This window comes from Trichosurus vulpecula, chromosome 7 (assembly GCF_011100635.1).
Source record: "Trichosurus vulpecula isolate mTriVul1 chromosome 7, mTriVul1.pri, whole genome shotgun sequence".
NCBI lineage: Eukaryota > Metazoa > Chordata > Mammalia > Diprotodontia > Phalangeridae > Trichosurus > Trichosurus vulpecula.
This window is the reverse complement of record NC_050579.1, coordinates 21,960,382-21,980,151: the sequence shown is the minus strand read 5'-3', so window position 1 is coordinate 21,980,151 and position 19,770 is coordinate 21,960,382. Positions and strand designations below refer to the sequence as shown.

The following is a 19,770-nucleotide window of genomic DNA, read 5'->3' as shown; positions in this document are numbered from 1 at the left end:
TTAGGTACACTGAGTTAAAACAAACACAAAGATTTTTTTTAAACACCCCCTCCCCTTTTTTTCCTCAGGCTGGCAGGTCTGGCTCTGATTCCTCATCTAACAATTTGCATACTGAAGGAGGCCATTTCAGCCTCCCAACCAGTTTCTTCCACCAAAATCAACCTACCCCTCACAGAGTGAGAGAGAAAAGAAGTGAAAGGCTTTGAAATGCAAATCAGTCTACCCCTCCCAGAGAGAGAGAGGGAATTTTACTATCCCAAGCATTCCAAATCCCTTTTCCCTGCATCAGCCCACCAGTGCTTTTCCTCAGAGCACCAGGAGAAATCCATTCTCCCCACCCAGGTCAAATATTAAAAGAGCTCTTTTTCCTCATTCCAAACAAGTCTTATTTCTCAACTTGGAGGTAATCTAGACATGGCAAAGCAGGACTCCCCCCACTTTGCTCAGGCACCTGACTTGAACTGTCTAAGGCCATTTTCCTTTCTACTTTGGTAGTTCATCCCAATCTTTAAGCCTACTCCCTAAAGGGCTATCTACTGGTATGTCAGATAGATTTTGCTCTGAAGCAATGGGTTTGTACTGTCCCTTCCCCATGTTTAATTTACAAAGCCCGTGGCTGGTACTTCCAGGTCAGAGACCTAGCCGAATTTACAGGAGAGGTCACCCTACTCCACTCAGTTACCCCTGGGGCTCACTTGACAGCGTCCCTTAAGAGGGTCACCCCAAAATTTGGATGAGGTCCATGGCTTAATCATCCGAGTCAGTGACTCTACAATCAAGACCCCAGGACCGCCAGAATTTGCCCTCCGCAGGGTTATATGCATATAACTTCCATGACTACCCTCTTCACTTGCCAGTGGGGATTTGGTTTCACTCAATGGGAGCCTTCTCCCAGTTTCTGTTGCTCTGAGTTCCTCTTTCTTTGGAACTTTAACCAGCCAAAGTGAAAATACCCAAAGCCTGGTCTGGGGGCTGTCAGAGAACTCTCCAATGGCTCCCAGACCCCCAGGGTCCAATTAGGGGTCCTGCTTGTGAGTGGGTGGATCCTGGGATGAGCCCCCCCCCCAAAACAGTATGGGGTACAAGACCCTTAGCAATATAATATAAAAATTCATAAAATAAAGAGGAGTCTCGAGGAAGAACAGAAAGTATTTATTCAATTCTCACGAGAAAGGGGCACCACCTCCACTAGGACACTCCACTAGAGCAGCTGAAGGAGGCAAATTACAAAAGGCAAGACAACAATATATATCCTAACATGAGAAAACTCCCACCCACCACAATCCCTCCTCTCCATTGGCTGGGAGGCGGGCTTACAATGTAGGTGCAGGGGGGAAAAATAAGACTAAGAACAAACAAAGGAAAAAAGCCAATCGCAACTAGCTGCTGATGTGCCAGTAATATGGCTAAGACAAAGGAGAGGAATGAGGGTAGGGGTGGGGGTCCTTCCTGGAGCAGGGAACAAACAACTGCATGTAGTTCATTATATCCCTTTTTGGTAAAAGCTTTGTGCTAGCACAAAGAGGGAGAGAAGGGAGGAGGGCATTGATTCTCCCAACGTCCTGAATTCCTAAAATTTAGGTAGTCAAATTCCTACAGGGTTAAATGTCAAGTTTATTCTATCCTCCTATATCCTACATATTTTATCAATAGGAAAAGAAAATAATTCCTATATTCTCCCTTTGTGAAGTCTTCATGAGAATATCTCCCACTCAATAGGGTGGGAAAAGTTCTTAGGGAATACTATAATATGTGGGCTGACCCATAGTCCCACAGTCTTATCAAGTTTACATCCCTCCTTTTGTAGCTTTTCTTGCTTTGTGATGAGCATTCTTTCCTAGACTGTGGCTATTCTTCTTTTGTTAGGCTAAGAGGCTTAGACAGGCCTTCAAGTCCAAATGGATATGTAGCTAAGGCCTTACTTATGGTCAGAATGAAAGTTCCGTAGGGATCTGTACTGTGGAGTTTGGAGAGTTAAAGCTGTGGTTTTAGCTACTTGGTCAGACAAGTCATTCCCATGGGCATGAATGCTGTTTTCTCAGCTGTGCCCTGGAATTTTAAATACTGCTACTGCCTGGAGAAGCAAGAAACAATCTAACAAATGAGAAACCTGTTTCTGATTTGTTAATGGACTGTCCTGAGGAGGTGAGGAAGCCCCAATGTTTCCATAGCATCAGCACATGCCATCCTGAATGTGTAAGCTTCAGCCACTTCTGTGGTGGTGGAGATGCCATGACTGGCAACCAAGTCTCCTTCCTCATTTCTGAGGCAGGATCCATCAGTGTACCAATCAAAGTCGACTCCTTCTAAAGGAGTTTCCTTCAGATCTTCCTGGGAGGAAAGGAAGGCAACTGGATAAATTACACAGTCCTGGTCTGAAGTGTCATGCTCACTTTCCACCTCAGGTATATATGTGGTAAGATTGAATGTGCGTACACCAACTATATCCCCTCCTTTCTCATAGGTGAATAAATCAAATGGGAGAGCCAACTGCACAACAGTAGGTGGGCACTACCAACTCACCCCATATCAGCAGCATCTGAAGCCCACAAGCTGGAGAGAACTTGCTTGACATCTGGAGGGGCAGAAGGGGTTAAGGAAAAGAAACTTAAAGGAATGGGGACACTCCCAGATGTCCACATTGGGCGTTAGGGATAAAAGACACAAGGAAGTGGTTCCTCATGGGGCAAATGAAATAGTGACCTGTGATTTATAGAGCAGATCCCAGTCAATGGCTAGGGGCCTCAGTGACCAGGCTAAAAGGAGGAAAGGCCCTGATCTCTCCAATACAAAGGGAGAGTGGTTCTGAGATATGTCCTGCAATGGTCTTATTAGCAATGCCCAGGACTGATACTCACTCTTGCCTCCAGGGGAGGGAAGTGGGGAAGGAAAAGTGGTATATTAGGAAGGCAGAATTTATGATTTCAAAGAGAATCTCATATGTGCCTAAAAGGTCTGGAACCGCAGGATATAAGGAATTCTCTAGGCAGAAGGCAGGAGAACTAAAGCATGTATTTACACTCCACAATAACAAGCCCACAAACCAGCGTCCCCATTTTGATATTTTCATCAAAAGCTTCCAGGCCCAATAAGTCCGCCTTATAAGGGTAACCAAAAGGCCACAGAGAAGCGAGATGGTATAAGGCAAAATCGTATACATGCTTCCCCTCTATGGTAAGAAGATTACCCACTAGCCTCTAGTCAGCTCTGCTACCGGCAGCTCAGCTTCGGCTGTAGGTGTCTCTGGCTCCAACCGGAAAAGGAAAGGAGGATCTTCAAGCTGTCCTCTCCCCTCTTATAGAGTTTTTGACATCATCAAGCGCCACCTGAATGACCAGGGCCGATTGGTTCTTGACTTGGCCCCTCCCCCAGCGTAGACCACGTTAACACACCTCCCCTCAGCCAGCGCCACGACTCATCACACAGAAAGCTCTGGTCCTGCCCCGGAAGAGCAAGCCCCAGCGTCCAGGGAAGCTCAACGAGCCGAGCTGAGTCATTCAAAGAAAACAAAGTCCGTTCTGGCTACAAGGGGTTTAAAGCTGAGAGTGTGGCACCATTGTCAACTAGAACAGACACCTCTTGCCCCTGTATGAGGAAGGAGACATCTCCAACAGGAGTTGTGGGGATAATGGGCATCACCTGTACGTCCCCGTCCTTTTGCCAGCCCTCCCCAGAGCCAAGTAGTGCTGAGTGATGGGAATTGCAGTGAGGGTCCCTTAGTGCTTTCCGAGCTGCTTTCTCTTTTTTCTCTTCAACATCTACCCTAGCGCCCATCTTACATCCTGTCCTCCAGTGTCTGAGTTTGCTACAAGTAAAACAAACTTCTCTCCTGATTGATTTTGATGGTACAGGGAGAGAGATGGTGAGGAATGGGAGGTGGTGGTGAGGGGAATGGTCAGGGATAGGAGGGGTTGGTGAGGGGGATGGTCAGGGATGGGAGGGGGTGCTGAGGAATGGGCTGTAGCTGCTGCAGAGGGGTTGCAAGGAAAACTCTCCTTTTTGCCTCTAAGTTCCTTTTTACTATTTTCACCATCCTCTGCCACGGAAGCTGCAGTCTCAATGAGGAACTCAGCCTCAAAGCACCCAGCTTAATTTGTTCAGGGCTGGGTGGGAGAAGATTATCAACAAAGTAGGAAAGAAAATGAACTTGCTCCACAGCATGCGGGAGCATGTCTGTCAAAGGCACATGCTCATTCTGGGGGAGAGCTGATGGGAATGGCCCATTCCACACATCTGTCCCATTTTAAAGATGAACGCTCAAAGATAACAACACCACTTAAGTAACAAGTACCCAAAGTACAAGTACACTATAAAGGGATATGACAACACACATTCAAAAATACAAATAATCCATGCTGTGCTAGCAATCCCTTTTTTATCATTTTTATTTAATATTTTAGTTTTCAACACTGATTTCCACATGATTTTAAGTTACAAATTTTCTCCCCATTTCTACCCTCTCCCCCATTCCAACATGGCATATATTCTGATTGCCTCCTTCCCCAGTCAGCCCTCCCTTCTGTCTCCACTCCCCCAATCCCCTTTTCCCTTACTTTCTTGTGGGGCAGGATAGATTTCTATGCCCCATTCCCTATATATCTTATTTCCCAGCTGCATGCAAAAACATTTTTTTTGAGCATGTGCTTTTAAAACTTTTAGTTCCAAATTCTCTCCCCTCTTCCCTTCCCACCCACCCTCCCTAGGAAGGCAAGCAATTCAACATAGGTCACACATGTGTCATTATGTAAAACACTTCAACAATACTCATGCTGTGAAAGGCTAGCTATATTTCCTTCCATCCAATCCTCTCTCCCTTTATTCAGTTTTCTCCCTTGACCCTGTCCTTTTTCAAAAGTGTTTGCTTTTGATTACCTCCTCCCACATCTGCCCTCCCTTCTATCAACCCCCCTTTTTATCCCCTTCCCCTTACTTTCCTGTGGAGTAAGATACCCAATTGAGTGTGTATGTTATTCCCTCCTCAAGTTGAATCTGATGAGAGCAAGATTTACTCCTTCCCCCTCACTTGCCCCCTCTTCCCTTCCAACAGATCTGCTTTTTCTTGCCACTTTTATGTGAGATAATTTACCTCATTCTATCTCTCCCTTTCTCCCTCTCTCAATATATTCCCCTCTCACCCTCTAATTTTATTTTATTTATTTAGATATCATCCCTTCCTATTCAACTCACCCTGTTCCCTCTGTCTATAGATATAGATATAGATACAGATATCAATATAAATATAGATATAGATACACATACAGATACAGATATAGATAGATATAGATATAGATATTGATATAGATACAGATAGATATAGATATAGACATAGATATTCCCATCAACTACCCTAATACTGAGAAAGGTCTCATGAATTACACACATCATCTTTCCACGTAGGAATGTAAACAAAACAGTTCAACTTCAGTAAGTCTCTTATGATTTCTCTTTCTTTTTTAGCTTTTCATGTTTTTCTTAATTCTTGTATTTGAAAGTCAAATTTCTATTCAGCTCTGGTCTTTTCATCGACAAAGCTTGAAAGTCCTCTATTTTCTTAAAAATCCATATTTCACCTTACAGCATTATATTCAGTTTTGCTGGGTAGGTGATTCTTGGTTTTAATGCTAGCTCCTTTGACCTCTGGAATATCATATTTACCAAGCCCTTTGATCCCTTACTCTAGAACCTGCTATATCTTGATTCCTTCCACCATGTGAGACATGGACTGGGTAAGCAGCTGAAACTGGAGCTCTGGAAGCAGCCTCAGGAGCTTCCTGCTGCTGCCACTACCACACCTGCAACACCTCCACCACCCCCAGGGATGGGGTGGAACCACTCTCACCTCGATCTGGAAGTTTCCCACTCACCTGCTCTTTGGTGTTTTTGGGTTGAGAAGTCTTGTAACTGCCACAGCTCAATGATTCATGGCTGTGAAGCCTGTTCCAGCTGTCTGACTCATGATCTGGTATGTCCTGGTGTGGCTCACTGCTGGGCTGTGCTCTGCTCCCAGCACCTTGCAATAGAACCTTCCCAGCAACCATCCAGGCTCTCCTGGGCTGGAGACCTATTTCCCTCTGCTATTTCCTGGGTTCTGCAGCAACAGAACTTGTTCAGAGCCATTTTTTACAAGTGTTTGGAGGGATTTGGGGGAGAGCTTAAGCACGTTCCTGCTTTCCAGCCGCCATCTTGACTCTGCCTAGCAATCCCTTTGATTTGCAGAAGAAAGCATCCCATAACTCTAACCATGAGCCCAATTAAAATGTTAATCTCCACCTGTTCCTAACACACACCAAACCAACAGCATTAGGATTTCTTAAACAAAAAAATTTGATGCCTGCAGCAAATAAAACAGAGAAAGTTGATTGATTGATTCATTTACTCTATTCCAATAGTTATCAATCAATTTGATATAATTCTATAAGGGTAGTAATTATAATTTCTGTATATTTGTCCCCAAAGCTGTGAGCTACAGATTGTAAGATCACTTGCTTAATCGTAGGAAGTTAACTAGACACCCTCCATCCTCCTGTTTCCTTGCCATGGTGAGCAAGCCCAGTGTGGCAGAGAGGACACAACTATATAGAAAGTCCCACCATTTTCTTTTTGAGCCTCCAGACAATTCTTGTGACCACTTAGTCAGTGGACACCCAATCTGTGAACTCCCTGCTAATATGTTATTTTTGGCCCTCAAGAGCAAGATTTATCAACTAATGAGATTCGGTGTTTTGCCATACCTCTTTTGCATATTTGGGCAAGAATAGGCAATGTGGTAATCCATACTTTGTGTAAGTCACACAGAACCATAGTTTCTAATAGAAGGGCTCTATAATAGACTTCCCACTTTAATGTAATGTTCATTACTTGTTTCAGTGGTTGTGTGGCTTCTTCTGCATTCCTGAAGAGGACCATAACCCCAGGAAGATGATGCCATGATTTGCAAGTGAATTGGTTACAAGTGAGGAAGGGCTATGCAAAGTCACCAGCTTCATGTTCTCCCTCGGAACCATCTTTAAATTACTTCTTTAACAGCTGTGGAGCTCACTTGCACAACGAGAAGAATGCTGACAAAGATATCTCCATCCTGTTTTGCTAAATTCCATGACCAAACCAAATACAGGTTGTGGCATGGTATGGAAAGAACCTGCTCCCTATATGTTCTTGAAGCATATTATAGCTCCTAGCTAAGCTAAGGAGAAGCCCATCCATCTTGTGGCCACCTAGTCAGTGGAGATATTTCCTGCTTTGCTCAATCTGTGATTCTGCTGAAATATTGGTTGCTTATTTTAGCCCATGAATCATATGTCCACCAATGGAATTATTCTGTATTTGGTATAGCAGCTAATGAGTGTCTAGGTATCTAACCAGATAAAAATTGCATCCTGGAAGGAAGGGTATCTCAGATCCTGAGGAAGATCTAAGGTCCACTTCATTAGAGGGCACTATGGACCCTTCAATAAAGTGCCATTGGCTCAGAGCTCTGCCTCAGTCTCTCTTATTGGAGGTTGGATAATTTTTATTGCCACAAAACAAAAACAAGGCAAAAACAAAAACCCAAAGACATATACAGAAAAAAATGGCAAATCCATGTGCCAGTAAATAAAGAAAAAAAAACAAGGAGCAAAGTGTTTCCCCGTCCACCACCTTCTGTCCCAGATGACTTCAAAGGGCCCTTCCATTTCTACCATGCTCTGATCCCACAAAAGACAAAGTGTCAGCTAAGCCCATCAGCCTCCAGCACCTGGGACAGTGTGCTTCAATGGAAAGAGGTGTGGATTAGGTGGTTGAGGAGTTTGGGAGGAGGTCAGGGCAGCCCTGAGCAGTGGAGGGGTGGGACAAACTATGGGCAGAGCTCTGGCAGGGAGAAGTTGTGGGGCACAAGGTGTGGAAGTAGGAGGCAGATGTGGATGCTCAGCATGTGGCAGTGGGCTCAAAACCTCTGGGGATTCTCACGCCCCAGGCTACCATCCATCCCAGGTGTTGGTCCATCCATGGCCACTCTGGGGAGCAGCAGTGGACCCAGGTCAGTCCAGAGCACACAGGGCCACCTCTACTTTTTCCTGGCCCTGACCTCTCCTTCTGCTCCCCTAGCTTTCTCCTGCCATATTCTCCTCTCCTCCAGTTCCCCTCTCTCTTCTCTTTCCCTGCACTAATGCCCTTCCTTTCCTGACTTTCTCCCTCCTTCCTCCAAGCTTTCCTGTTCTCCCTGTGTTCTGTCTCACTTCCTTTCCCTTACCCACTCATCTTTATTCTCTCTCCCCCTCACCCTGCTTTTCTTTCCCCCAGACTCTTCTCTCCCTTCCTCCTCCCCGCCCTCCCCTTACCCTCCTTTCCTCTCCTTCCTTCTTTCCTTCCTATATCCCTCTCTTCCCTTGAGTCTTCCTTGCCTTCCCTTGGTCTACCCTCCCCTCTTTCCCTTCCTCTCTTCCTATGTGGACTGTCCCAGCTCTCCTCTTCCTCACCCTTCTCCTGTTTATCCTTCTTCCAAACCTCACCTCCCTCCTCTTCCCCACCTTGTGGCCAGCCCTGACTTCCTCCCTCCTCCCTAACTTCCCCTGACATCCACATGCCACAGGGCTATTTCTGCCTCCCCCTCCTCTCCCAGACCTTCCACCCCACATCTAAACTGTTCCTCCTGGGGATGAATATGCATATATCTTCACCAGAGGCATCTGCTTGGAGGAGATGAGACCCCAAGAGACCCTATACTCCCCTACAATCCCAACTTCCTATACATCTCCTGATGTGATCCATCCCTCCTCCTCTGCCTTCCTCTCTCCTCACCCTGGCCAGGCCAGTGCCCCTCTCCTACAGGCTGCTGGATGGTCAGGACACCCTCCCACCTGTCGTCTTCCTGCATGGGATGCTTAGCAACAAAAACATTTTCCAAACTCAGGCTGAGGCCCTGGCACAGCAGACAGGCAGGAAGGTAAAGATTCGCAAATTATGGAAGAACTGGGAGATGAAGTAGACCACAAGGACAGATAAAGTCAGAGAAAGGGGGGAAAGAAAGAATGAAGGGGTTTGGGAGAGGTCAAAATGAGAGCCAGGAGTTGTCAAGGTGGGATAGACCTTCCCTCATAAGGCATGACTTGAGGGGCACGAGGAAATCTACCTGCAAACTACCACCAAGATCTAGTGGGTTTCTTCTCACCAAAGACTTTCATGCAAAGGATGGATGATCACTTGGTGGGGATTTTTGTTCAGCCAAGGGTTAGACCCAAGATCCCTTCCAGCCTGGAGATTTAGCAAAGGTCCCCTGCCCCCTAAATATCTCCACTACTGATACCTGGAAATCTACTCATATTTGTGGTGTAACCATGACTCAACTGAAGCGTTTTTAAAAATTTATTTTAAATGGCAGACAGTCCTAGTAATGAATAGTAATTGTGATGCCTTTATGGTTAAGGAAGTTACCAGTTACTTTCTTTCCTAACATCAGAAAGCAAAAGGAAATGGAAGAAAGCTGAAAGACAGGGAAAGAGGGAAACAGTGACCCAAGAACCAGAGACTGGAAGGGCCAGCAGTGGCCACAGTCATGCCTGGGGGCGGGGAGGAGAGAGGGAATAGAATATTTTCCTGTCTAATGCTCTTGTCCTCCTATGGTCCCATCTTCCCCACTTTCTCCTATTGTCAGATGTTACTCTGTACCCCCTGGCTTCCTGGACATCTTGGGAGTATTCAGATAGCCTCCCCCAGCCACTGCCAGGGGTCAGCACCCCCAGGGTGCAGAGGGAAGGGGGAAGAATCAGGTAGACTGATAACACCAAGTCTCTTCTCCCCAGGTGTTGACAGTGGATGCTCAGAACCACGGAGAGAGCCCTCATAGCCCTGACTGCAGCTATGCAGCCATGAGTGCTGACCTGCAGGCTCTCCTGTCAAAGCTAGGACTCACCCCCTGTGTCCTCATCGGGCACAGTATGGGAGGCAAGACAGCCATGGCATTTGCACTACAGGAGGTGAGTATGCCCCACTAGGGCTGAAAGGGGAGAGTGTTGAACTTGTCCACAGACAACAGCAGCCTATAACCCCATAACTCCCAGGAAGACTTTATGGACTTTATATTCATCAGATCTCCTCCTCCTGCAGCTTTTCATAGACTCTTCAAACTCTTTCAAACTTGCCCCAAAACAAATAAATCATAACTGCTAACATGATCTTGCCTGGTTCAGTCTAAGATTCTCCAGGGGAGGACACAAGACAAGCTGTGAGGTCCCATCCTGTCACTTTGGGCTGGGATTGTGAGGTAGATGTGCATTTGAATTCCATTTCAACCAGGCACTTGCTGAATGACCAGGAACAGGTTATCTCCTCCTTTTTGGCTTTCAGTTTTCCTCCTTGTAAAATGTAAGGTTTGGGGTAGGATCATGTAATGTTTAAGGCTGGGAGAATTTCCTCCCATCAAGGATGGAGAAAAACAAAAAAATGAACATTTGTTAAGCACCTACTATGTGCCAGGCACCATGCTAAACATTTTAAAAATATCATCTCATGTGATCCTCACAACAACCCTGACAGGTAGGTGCTATTGCAATGGGGTTTCCCATTTTATAGATGAGGAAACTGAAACAGGCAGAGGTCACTCAGCTAGTAAGTGTCTAAGACCAGATTAGAAGTCAAGTTTTCTTGACTCCACGCCCAGGGCTCTCTCCATTGTGCCACCAAGCTGGGAGGAGATTCCAGGACCTCAAGTCTCTCATCATCCCCTCTCTGTCCCTCCGTGGAGGTGCCCCAGTGAAGGAGTAGTGGGATCCCTATGCATGAAGATTAACAAGGATAATGCTGACAGAGAGATATAAAGTGAAAGTGAGAGGGTGGAGGGGTGAAGGGGGAGAGGGTGGGGAGAGTGAAGAATGAGCACTAGAAAGAAGGAGGTGCCATCAGTGAACTGAGAAAGGGAACAGAGGTCAGACAGACAGATAGAGAAAGGAATCTCAGAAATGATCTAGTCTGACCTCCTCCTATGTTCCCCCAATCTCTTCTTTGTGTTGAAGCAGTGGTGATTGGTGGGAGGAGCATCATGGTGGCTTGGAGCCCACCATGCAGAGCATACTTGGGGTTGGGTCTGGGGGGCCATCCCATGGACCATGTGTAGCTCTGAACCTGGACCCAGGACACTTCTGGAAAGATAAGCACTCTGGTCTCTTGTGTAACCACTGGTTGGTACCCAATTGTCATCTCTCCGCCATCACCTCTGATTGGGAAGGGACAGTTTGTCAAAGAGAATTGGCCACTGAGCAGCAAGCATGGCCCACTCATTAGATTTTGCGGGAAGAGACGACTTTTGTTCTCATCCTCTCATGCCTCTTTTCCAAATGTTTGGCTTGAAACCAACGTCTCTTGGACTTTCTACAAGGAGGAAAGGAGCTGCTCTTTCCTGTCTTCAGCAGCTTGTGGCAGCTGTACCCTGAGGTTTTCTAGTTAAGCCTGAGGCTGGAACTCAAAGCTTTCACTGCCTCTCCTGCTTTGAGTTTCTTTCCTTGAGCACAGGTGATTGAACAGGGCTTCTTAGACAAACCGGGTATGGTTAGCCTGGAGAGGAGTAGACTCACGGGAGACATGAGAATTGTGTTCAGGTACTATGCTATTGTGTAGAGAAGGGATTATGTTTGCTCTGTTTGAATCCAGAGGGAAAAATAATATATGTAGAAATTGCCATACACGCACACAAAAAAGGTTCATTTATGTTTGTTGTTTAGAAAAGCTTCCTAATAGTTAGAACTGTCCAAGGTAGAATGAGCTTCCTGAAGAGTTGTTGGGATCCCCTTCTGAAGGTCTTCAGGCAGAAGTTGGATGAGCACTTGTCAGGGATATTACAGTGGGGATTCCTTTCTTGGGTGGGATGAAGGAGATGGCCCTGCAGGCTCCCTTCATTTCTCCAACTCTGTGGTTATGATTCTGTCACTAACCTTTGCTAACAAAATTTTGACAGGACCCACCTCTAACCTGTGAATACCCACAGCCACATGCAGAGACAGGAGTGCCAGGAAACAAACAGCAGTTTAATAAATCGATTTCAGAGTGAGGAATGTTTTCTAAACTGGAGCAAAGACACAGGTTATATATAAAATCACAAGTGGGAAATATGGAGTGGGGCGAGGTGATTCCAAGCAATCATTTCCAGGGCCTCAGTGAGTTCCTACAATAATCCAGCAAGTGCAGGACAATACAAGCATTCTGGAGTCCTGTAGGAAGAGTGTTTTTTAATGTCTTTGGGGGCCCTTAATTGGTGGGACATAGGACCAGAGTTCTGTGATGGGAACAGGTTCTACAATCTTTGATTCACTTCACTTAACGTACACAGGCACAGAAATGTAGTGATTGAGACAGCATTGTCAAGGGTTTGACTGATCAATTCAAACTACACTGTAAGTCTCTGACTCCCAAGCCAGAGTCCCCTGAGAAATCAAAATTATCAGTATATTCATTATACGTATCATATCAACTAATATGAAAATCAGAATTCCCTTCACATTCCCTCCTTTTGGTCAAAGGTTGGAACGTTGTGTGGTTTGTTCTTCATTCTCAAAGAGGACCATAGTATTAGGAAGATGATGCCGTGAATTGGAAGTGAATTGGTTTGAAGGGAGGGAGAGCTGTGCAAAGTCATCAGCCTCACTTTTCTCCTTCCAGAGCCACTAGGCCAGACACAGGTCAGGAAAAGTGGAGATGGGCCAGAATGCAGTGGGAGACCTTGGCCTTTTTAAGCTAAGGTCTTTCCAAGTTCTTACTTTGACTGAGGCAACACCCATTAAGTGATTAGGTCTGTTTAAGAAGTGAGTAAAAGGATGGCCCCTTTAATAAAAGAAAATCAAACTGGGGAGGAAAGTCCCTCAGGGTTTCTGATCAAAAGAGAAGCAATCACCATTTACATTCCATCTGAGCCAAGGGGGTCCAAATAATAACCACAAAGGGGTGTTTGGGTAGGGACCCATTGTTGACCAATCAACAAGAGCCAGAGTACATTGGGTTTAAGACTTGGGCTTTAAGAAACAAATCTAGCCAGTAAACCCCAAGATGTCTAGGTAGATTTCAGTCTTCAAAATTTACCTTCCTGTGGGCAGAGCACCCTCAGGTAAGGGCATGTGTATCACTAAGGACTTTAACTGCTTTAACTATTTTTAAGATCAAATTGCAAGCTCACCCCAGATTAGAATCTCCCAAATATTTATTCTGCACACAAGGACAATATAAAGCTGTATTAAAGAAATATAGAAATATAAAGATAAAGTCTAACAGAATAATAGAAATATTTACACACATCACCAAACCGGGGAAGCACCTACATCTGGGTTCACATGCTGGGGAGTCGCTTCATTTCAGCCTCAGAATCCTGGCTGGGAAAAATGCCAGGCAAAGCACCCTCCCCATGGGTGAGACTCCAAAGAGTAGAGGAACTTTTCCAGGTTATATCTAGTTTCAAACAAAGAAGGAATTGGCACAGGTGGCACCAAAGTCGCACATGATTTACCAACTGACTGGCTTGGCACGAGAGACTACGTGACTTTTGGGACTCAGTGGCTGTGGACTGGGCCAGAGTTCAAAGGAGGAAGACATCTATGATTCATATGGCAAAACATTTGTGTTCAAAGAATACAGAATTGATTCCATATATTTGTAGGAGGGTGACCAACCCTTCCAGGAAGAGGAATCAGCCAAGCACAAGTGGATCTTTTAGTTTGGGGAATGACGGCCCTGTTCCAAGAAGAAATAACAACAAATATAGTCATATAGGGCTATAAATGTATAGGGAAGATCTTTGATATTTCCTTAACCCTTCAGCATGATATGCCATATGGGAAAGAATGGGGAAAGAAGAGGAGAGGAGATGAGGGGAGAGGAGGGGAGGAGCTGAGTTGCCTAACTGGAAGGGGCCAGTTGGGCCCACAGTGGGGCAGCTTAGACTAGTTATATGTTGTAGTTTGTCCTTCATTCTCAAAGAGGACCATGACATTAGGAAGATGATGCTATGACTTGCAAATGAATTGGTTCAAAGTGAGGGAGGAATGTGCAAGGTCACCAGCCTCACTTTCTCCTCCAGAGCTATATTTAAATTACTCGCTTATCAGCTGTGGAGCACACTTGCAACCATAAGAATGCTGACAAAGATATCACCATCCTGTTCTGCTAAATTCCATGAAGAAACCAAGCATGTGTGGTGGCATGGGATAGAAAATTTTCCCCATATATATGTTCTTGGAGCATATGTATAGCTCCTAGCTAACTTAAGGAGAAGCCCACCCATCTTGGGAGCACCTAGTCAGTGGAGATATTTCCTGCTTTGCCCAACCTGTAATTCTGCTGAAATATTGTGTGCTTATTTTAGCCTATGAATCATATGTCCACCAATGGAATTATTCTGTATTTGGCATAGCCACTCAAGAATGTCTAGGTCTATAGCCCCATAAAAATTGGTCCCTGGAAGGAGAGGTATATCAGGTCCCGAGGAATATCTGAGGTCTACTTCCTTAGAGGGGACTGTGGACCCTTCAATAAAGTGCCATTGGCTCAGAGCTCTGCCTCAGTCTCTCTTATTGTAGGTTTGGCCATTTTTATTACCACAAAAACAAGGCAAAAACAAAAAACCAAAGGTGCGCGCACACATACACACACACACACACACACACACACACACACACATTGCCAATTCATGTGCCAGTAAATAGAAAAAAAAACCAAGGAGCAAAGTGTTTCCCCCTCTACCACCTTATGTCCCAGTTAACTTCAAAGGGCCCTTTCATTTCCACCATTCTCTGATCCCAAAGAAGGCAGAGGAGGAGAGTCTGGAGTAAAGTGTCAGCTAAGTCCATCAGGCTCCAGCACCTGGGACAGTGTGCTTCAGTGGAAAGAGGTGCGGATTACTTCACTGAGGAGTTTGAGAGGAGGTTCAAGGCAGCCCTGAGCAGTGGAGAGGTGGGGCAAGCTATGGGCAGGGCTCTGGCAGGGAGAAGTTGTGCAGCACAAGGTGTGGAAGTAGAAGGCAAATGTGGACGCTCAGTATGTGGCAGTGGGCGCGAAACCTCTGGGGATTCTCATGCCCCAGGCTATCACCTATTCAAGGTGTTGGTCCATCCATGGCCACTCTGGGGAGCAGCAGTGGACCCAGGTCAGTCCAGATCACATGGGGCCACCTCTACTCTTTCCTGGCCCTGACCTCTCCTTCTGCTCCCCCAACTTTCTCCTGCCGCCTCTCTTCCAGTTCCCCTCTCCCTTCTCTTTCCCTGCACTAAATGCCCTTCCTTTCCTGACTACCTCCCTCCTTCCTCCAAGCTTTCCCATCTCCCTGTGTCCTGCCTCACTTCTGTTCCCCTGACCCACTCATCTTTATTCTCTCTCCCCCTTACCCTGCTTTTCTTTCCCCCCGAGTCTTAACTCCCTTCCTCCTCTTTCCCTCCCTCCCTTCCTTCCTTCCTTCCTATGTCCTTCTCTTCCCTTTACCCTTCCTTGCCTTCCCTTGGTCTGCTCTCCCCTCTTTCCCTTCCTCTCTTCCTATGTGGACTGTCACAGCTTTCCTCTTCCTCTCCCTTCTCCTGTTTTTCCTTCTTCCAAACCTCACCTCCCTCCTCTTCCCCACATTGTGGCTAGCCCTGACTTCCTGCTTCCTCCCTAGCTTCCCCTGACATCCACTTGCCCCGGGGCTGTTTCTGCCTCACCCTCCTCTCCCAGACCTTCCACGCCACATCCAGACTGTTTGTCCTGTGGTTGAATGTGCATGTATCTTCATCAGAGGCACCTGCATGGGGGAGATGAGAGCCCAAGAGACCCTATACTCCCCTACTATCCCAGGCTCCTAAACATCTCCTGATGTGATCCATCCCTCCTCCTCTGCCCTCTTCTCTCCTCACCCTGGCTAGGCCAGTGCCCCTCTCCTACAGGCTGCTGGATGGTCAAGACAACCTCCCACCTGTCGTCTTCCTGCATGGGATGCTCAGCAACAAAAACATCTTCCAGGCTGAGGCCAAGGCCCTGGCACAGCAGACAGGCAGGAAGGTAAAGATTCCCAAATGATAGATGATCTGGGAGAGCGAGTAGACTACAGGGAGGGACAAAGTCAGAGGAAGGTGGGAAAGAGAGAATGAAGGGGTTTGGGAGAGGTCAAAATGAGAGGCAGGAGCTGTCAAGGTGGGATAGACCTTCCCTCACAAGGCATGACTTGAGGGGCACCAGGAAGTCAACCTGCAAACTACCACCAAGATCTAGTGGGTTTCTTCTCACAGGAGACTTTCATGTGAAGGCCGGATGATCACTTGGTGGGGATTTTATGCTCAGGGGTTCGATCCAAGATCCCTTCCAGCCTGGAGATTTAGCAAAGGTCCCCTACCCCCTAAATATCTCCACTACTGACACCTGGAATTCTATTCATCTTTGAGGTGTAGCCATGCCTCAATTGAAGCTTTTTTAAAAATTTATTTTAAATGACCGACAGTGCTAGTAATGAATAGTAATTGTGAGGCCTTTATGGTTAAGGAAGTTATCAGTTACTTTCTTTCCTAACATCAGAAAGCAAAAGGAAATGGAAGAAAGCTGAAAGTCAGGCAAAGAGGGAATCAGTGACCCAAGAACCAGAGTTTGGAAGGGCCTGCCCTGGTCACAGTCATGGCTTGGGGATATGAGAGAGAGAGTAGAATAATTATTTTCCTTTCTAATACTCTTTTCCTCCTATGGTCCCATCTCACCCACTTTCTCCTATTGTCAGGTATTATTAGCTTCCCCCTAGCTTCCTGGAGAGCTTGGGAGTCTGCAGGTAGCTTCCCCCAGCTGCTGGCAGTGGGTCAGCACCCCAGGGTAGAGAGGAAAGGGGGAAGAATCAGGTAGACTGATAACAATAAGTCTCTGCTCCCCAGGTATTGACAGTGGATGCTCGGAACCATGGGGAGAGCCCTCATAGCCCTGACTGCAGCTATGCAGCCATGAGTGCTGACCTGCAGGCTCTCCTGTCAAAGCTAGGACTCACCCCCTGTGTCCTCATCGGGCACAGTATGGGAGGCAAGACAGCCATGACATTTGCACTACAGAAGGTAAGGGTGCCCCACTAGGGCTGAAGGGGGAGAGGATTGCACTTGTCCATAGCCAACAGCAGCCTGTAACCCCATAAGCAAGACCAAAGATTCATCATGCTCAGTAAGTTGTTTGTGGAATTGTGGGTGGAATGAGGCTGTGAGTGAACACTGGGACTGAAAACAGAGAATTCCTGGAGGAATAACAAGAGATTTACTTCACACACTTCATCTTTCTAAATCTTAATGGACTTAAGGGAAGTTGTGGATGCCGCCCCCAGCACTGGGGGACTTCAGGGTTCAGAGTCAAGTTCTAAGAACTTTTCCTCATAAATGTCACCACCTCTCCATGGTTGAGCCAGAGCATGCAAACAGGAAGGCTGGCATCAGGACCACTTACGGGCTATAAAATGGGCACCTTTAGTCCCCCATCCCTCCCCTTTGGGGAACATGGATCCCACATTCTCTGCCTTGGTACCCTCACTAGGTACATGGAAGAGGAGGGAGGCCATTGTAGTTCATTGTGTGATGGGCTTTCTCCTTTAGCCGGAGCTGGTGGAACGCCTGGTCTCAGTGGATATCAGCCCCTTGGCCATCGTGGGCATCTCAATCATCTTTAAAGTTTTAGCTGCTATGAAGGCTATAAAGATCCCTGGAAATCTTTCCCACTCCCAAGCCATTGAAGTGGTTGATGAGCATCTAAAGCTATTCATCCAGGTGATCCTTCAGGACACCCTGGACTTGGGGTGTAGAGATGGGCCACTGAAGCCACAAGCCAATCATTTGAGTTTGGAGTCCTCAGGAGACTTGGGGGGGTGGAGTGCCATGCAGCCAGGAGAAAATTTCTGGGGGAGGGGGAATGGGGACAGGAGAACAGAGAGGGCTTCAATTATAAGCTCCTCCAAGGCCAGCTCTATCTTCTACTTTTCTTTGTATTCCCAGCACTTTGTATGCTGACAGGAGGCATGTACTAAATGTTTGTTGACATGAAGGGAGAGGGTGTACAGAAATGAGGTAGAGACTGGTCTGAGAAGGACTGAGAAAGGGACACTGCTGGGAGAAGACAGGCTCAGATGGATGTGCCAACTAAGCCCTTGTCCCCTCCAGGATTCAAGTATTCGGCAGTATCTGCTCAACAGTCTGGTGCAGGTCAACGGGCAGCATGTGTGGAAAGTAAATGTTGAAAACCTGATGCAGCAACAAAACCTCATACTGGATGCTATTCCGATCCAGGGAGTCTATCGTGGCCCCACACTCTTCCTCACATGCCTCAATTCAACCTTTCTCCCGTAAGGCAGGGCCAGAACATGGGGTGGGGGGCACGCCTAGCCTCAAAAAGTTCTGCCTTTTTTGGGCCCTTATGGGGGTTCTCCATTCCCAAGGATAAGGGCAACTGGCGGCTTCAGCTATGCTTGGGTTCAGAAGGGGAGTTCCCTCCAGCACTGGGAAACAGCACGTGCATTATCTCAACTTATGCCTTTCTGTCTGCCTAGTCTGTTTTTCCTCCTGTCACCGTACGTACCCACTACTCAACCTTGACCTTTCTGACAGCCTGTCTCTGACTCTCTGACTCACCTTTTCCCTTCTCTCTGTCTCTCCCTCTCTGCCTTCTTCTGTCAATATCTCTCTGTCTCTCTGTGTCTCTGTCTGTCTTTCTCTCTATATATCTATTTATCTATCTATCTCCTTTCTCCCTTTCCTTTTCCCTCTCCCTCTTCTTCTCTCTCTCTACCACTCCCTCCTTTCCTCTCTCCCTCTCTTCACCTCTCTCTCTCTCTCTCTCTCTCTCTCTTGACAGGACAAGTCACTACCCCACGATCAAGTTTCTATTCCCTGAAGCCCAGTTCCAGACCATCCCTGATGCTGGCCACATCATCAATATCAAGAAGCCCCAAGAGTTCATGAACAGTATCCTCAGTTTCCTGTCCTAAAAGATGTTCCTTCTCTTCACACTCTACTTTCCAACTTTCAAACACTCAGAGAACCCTAGGCACTTCCTTTACTTGGAATTTTTCTTTTTAAAAAAATTATCTTTTTCAAATTCAGAACTGAACAAATAGCAATTAATATGAACCTTCCCATAGGCAAAGAATAAGAGAAAAACAGAATTGTAGAAACTGGGAATCTCTGTTGTGAACAGCTTAGGGGTTTTTCTTAATCATATGACAAATTCAACATGTTAATTTCAAAGTTGTCTGCTTGTCTTCAGCCCCCGCATCCCAAACTTTCTTCTGCTCTCTGCTCTGCCATTTTCACCTGTTTCAATGACCCACTTTCCTTTCTTTTCAGAAAACTTAATACTTTTATTGTGACCTTGAGAGATACCAACAAAAATAAACATTTCTATATACAAAGACAGAAAGAAGAGGATTCCATATGAAAGTATGAATCTATCATGTACAGTTTGTTTCCTTGGGTCTTTTTAAAAGTGTGAATCGGTTTTCTTTGAGGTCCTTCACTATCCCAGGTGCTCTGGATACTCTGGCTCATCGATGTCCTTTATAAAATGTGGCGCCCTGAGCCGAACACTCTCAATATCAGCAGAATGGAACACATCAGGCCTCTCACTTCCCACATTAATAATAAAACCAGCATCAACAGTAGTAAGAATAAGGCTGCTAGGGAGTGCAGCAGAGAGAGCACTGGGCCTGGACTCAGAAGACCTGGGTTCACATCTGGCCTCTAGCTGTGTGACTTTGGGGAGGTCACTTTGCTTCCATTTCCTCAGCTATAAAATGAGACTCATAATAACCCCTCCCTCCCAGGGCCATTGTGAAGA

General features: G+C 46.3%; 1 protein-coding gene across 1 annotated transcript; it reads left to right on the top strand.

The window, feature by feature from the left end:
• The first annotated feature begins 7,910 nt into the window (after nt 1–7,910).
• LOC118855710 (protein ABHD11-like) lies at nt 7,911–18,922 on the top strand. The gene is made up of 6 exons (XM_036765711.1): nt 7,911–8,017; nt 8,788–8,923; nt 16,839–17,012; nt 17,538–17,708; nt 18,099–18,280; nt 18,790–18,922. The coding sequence occupies exons 1-6, from the start codon at nt 7,911–7,913 to the stop codon at nt 18,920–18,922; spliced, it is 903 nt and encodes a 300-aa protein (XP_036621606.1).
• The last annotated feature ends 848 nt before the right edge of the window (nt 18,923–19,770 follow it).

Excerpts from the sequence above, each read along its gene's own strand:
- LOC118855710 (XM_036765711.1), top strand. The coding sequence starts at position 7,911 with ATGTGGCAGTGGGCTCAAAACCTCTGGGGATTCTCACGCCCCAGGCTA. Across the intron at positions 17,709-18,098 it reads ATCTAAAGCTATTCATCCAG|GATTCAAGTATTCGGCAGTA; the intron begins GTGATCCTTCAG and ends TGTCCCCTCCAG. Across the intron at positions 18,281-18,789 it reads CTCAATTCAACCTTTCTCCC|GACAAGTCACTACCCCACGA; the intron begins GTAAGGCAGGGC and ends CTCTCTTGACAG.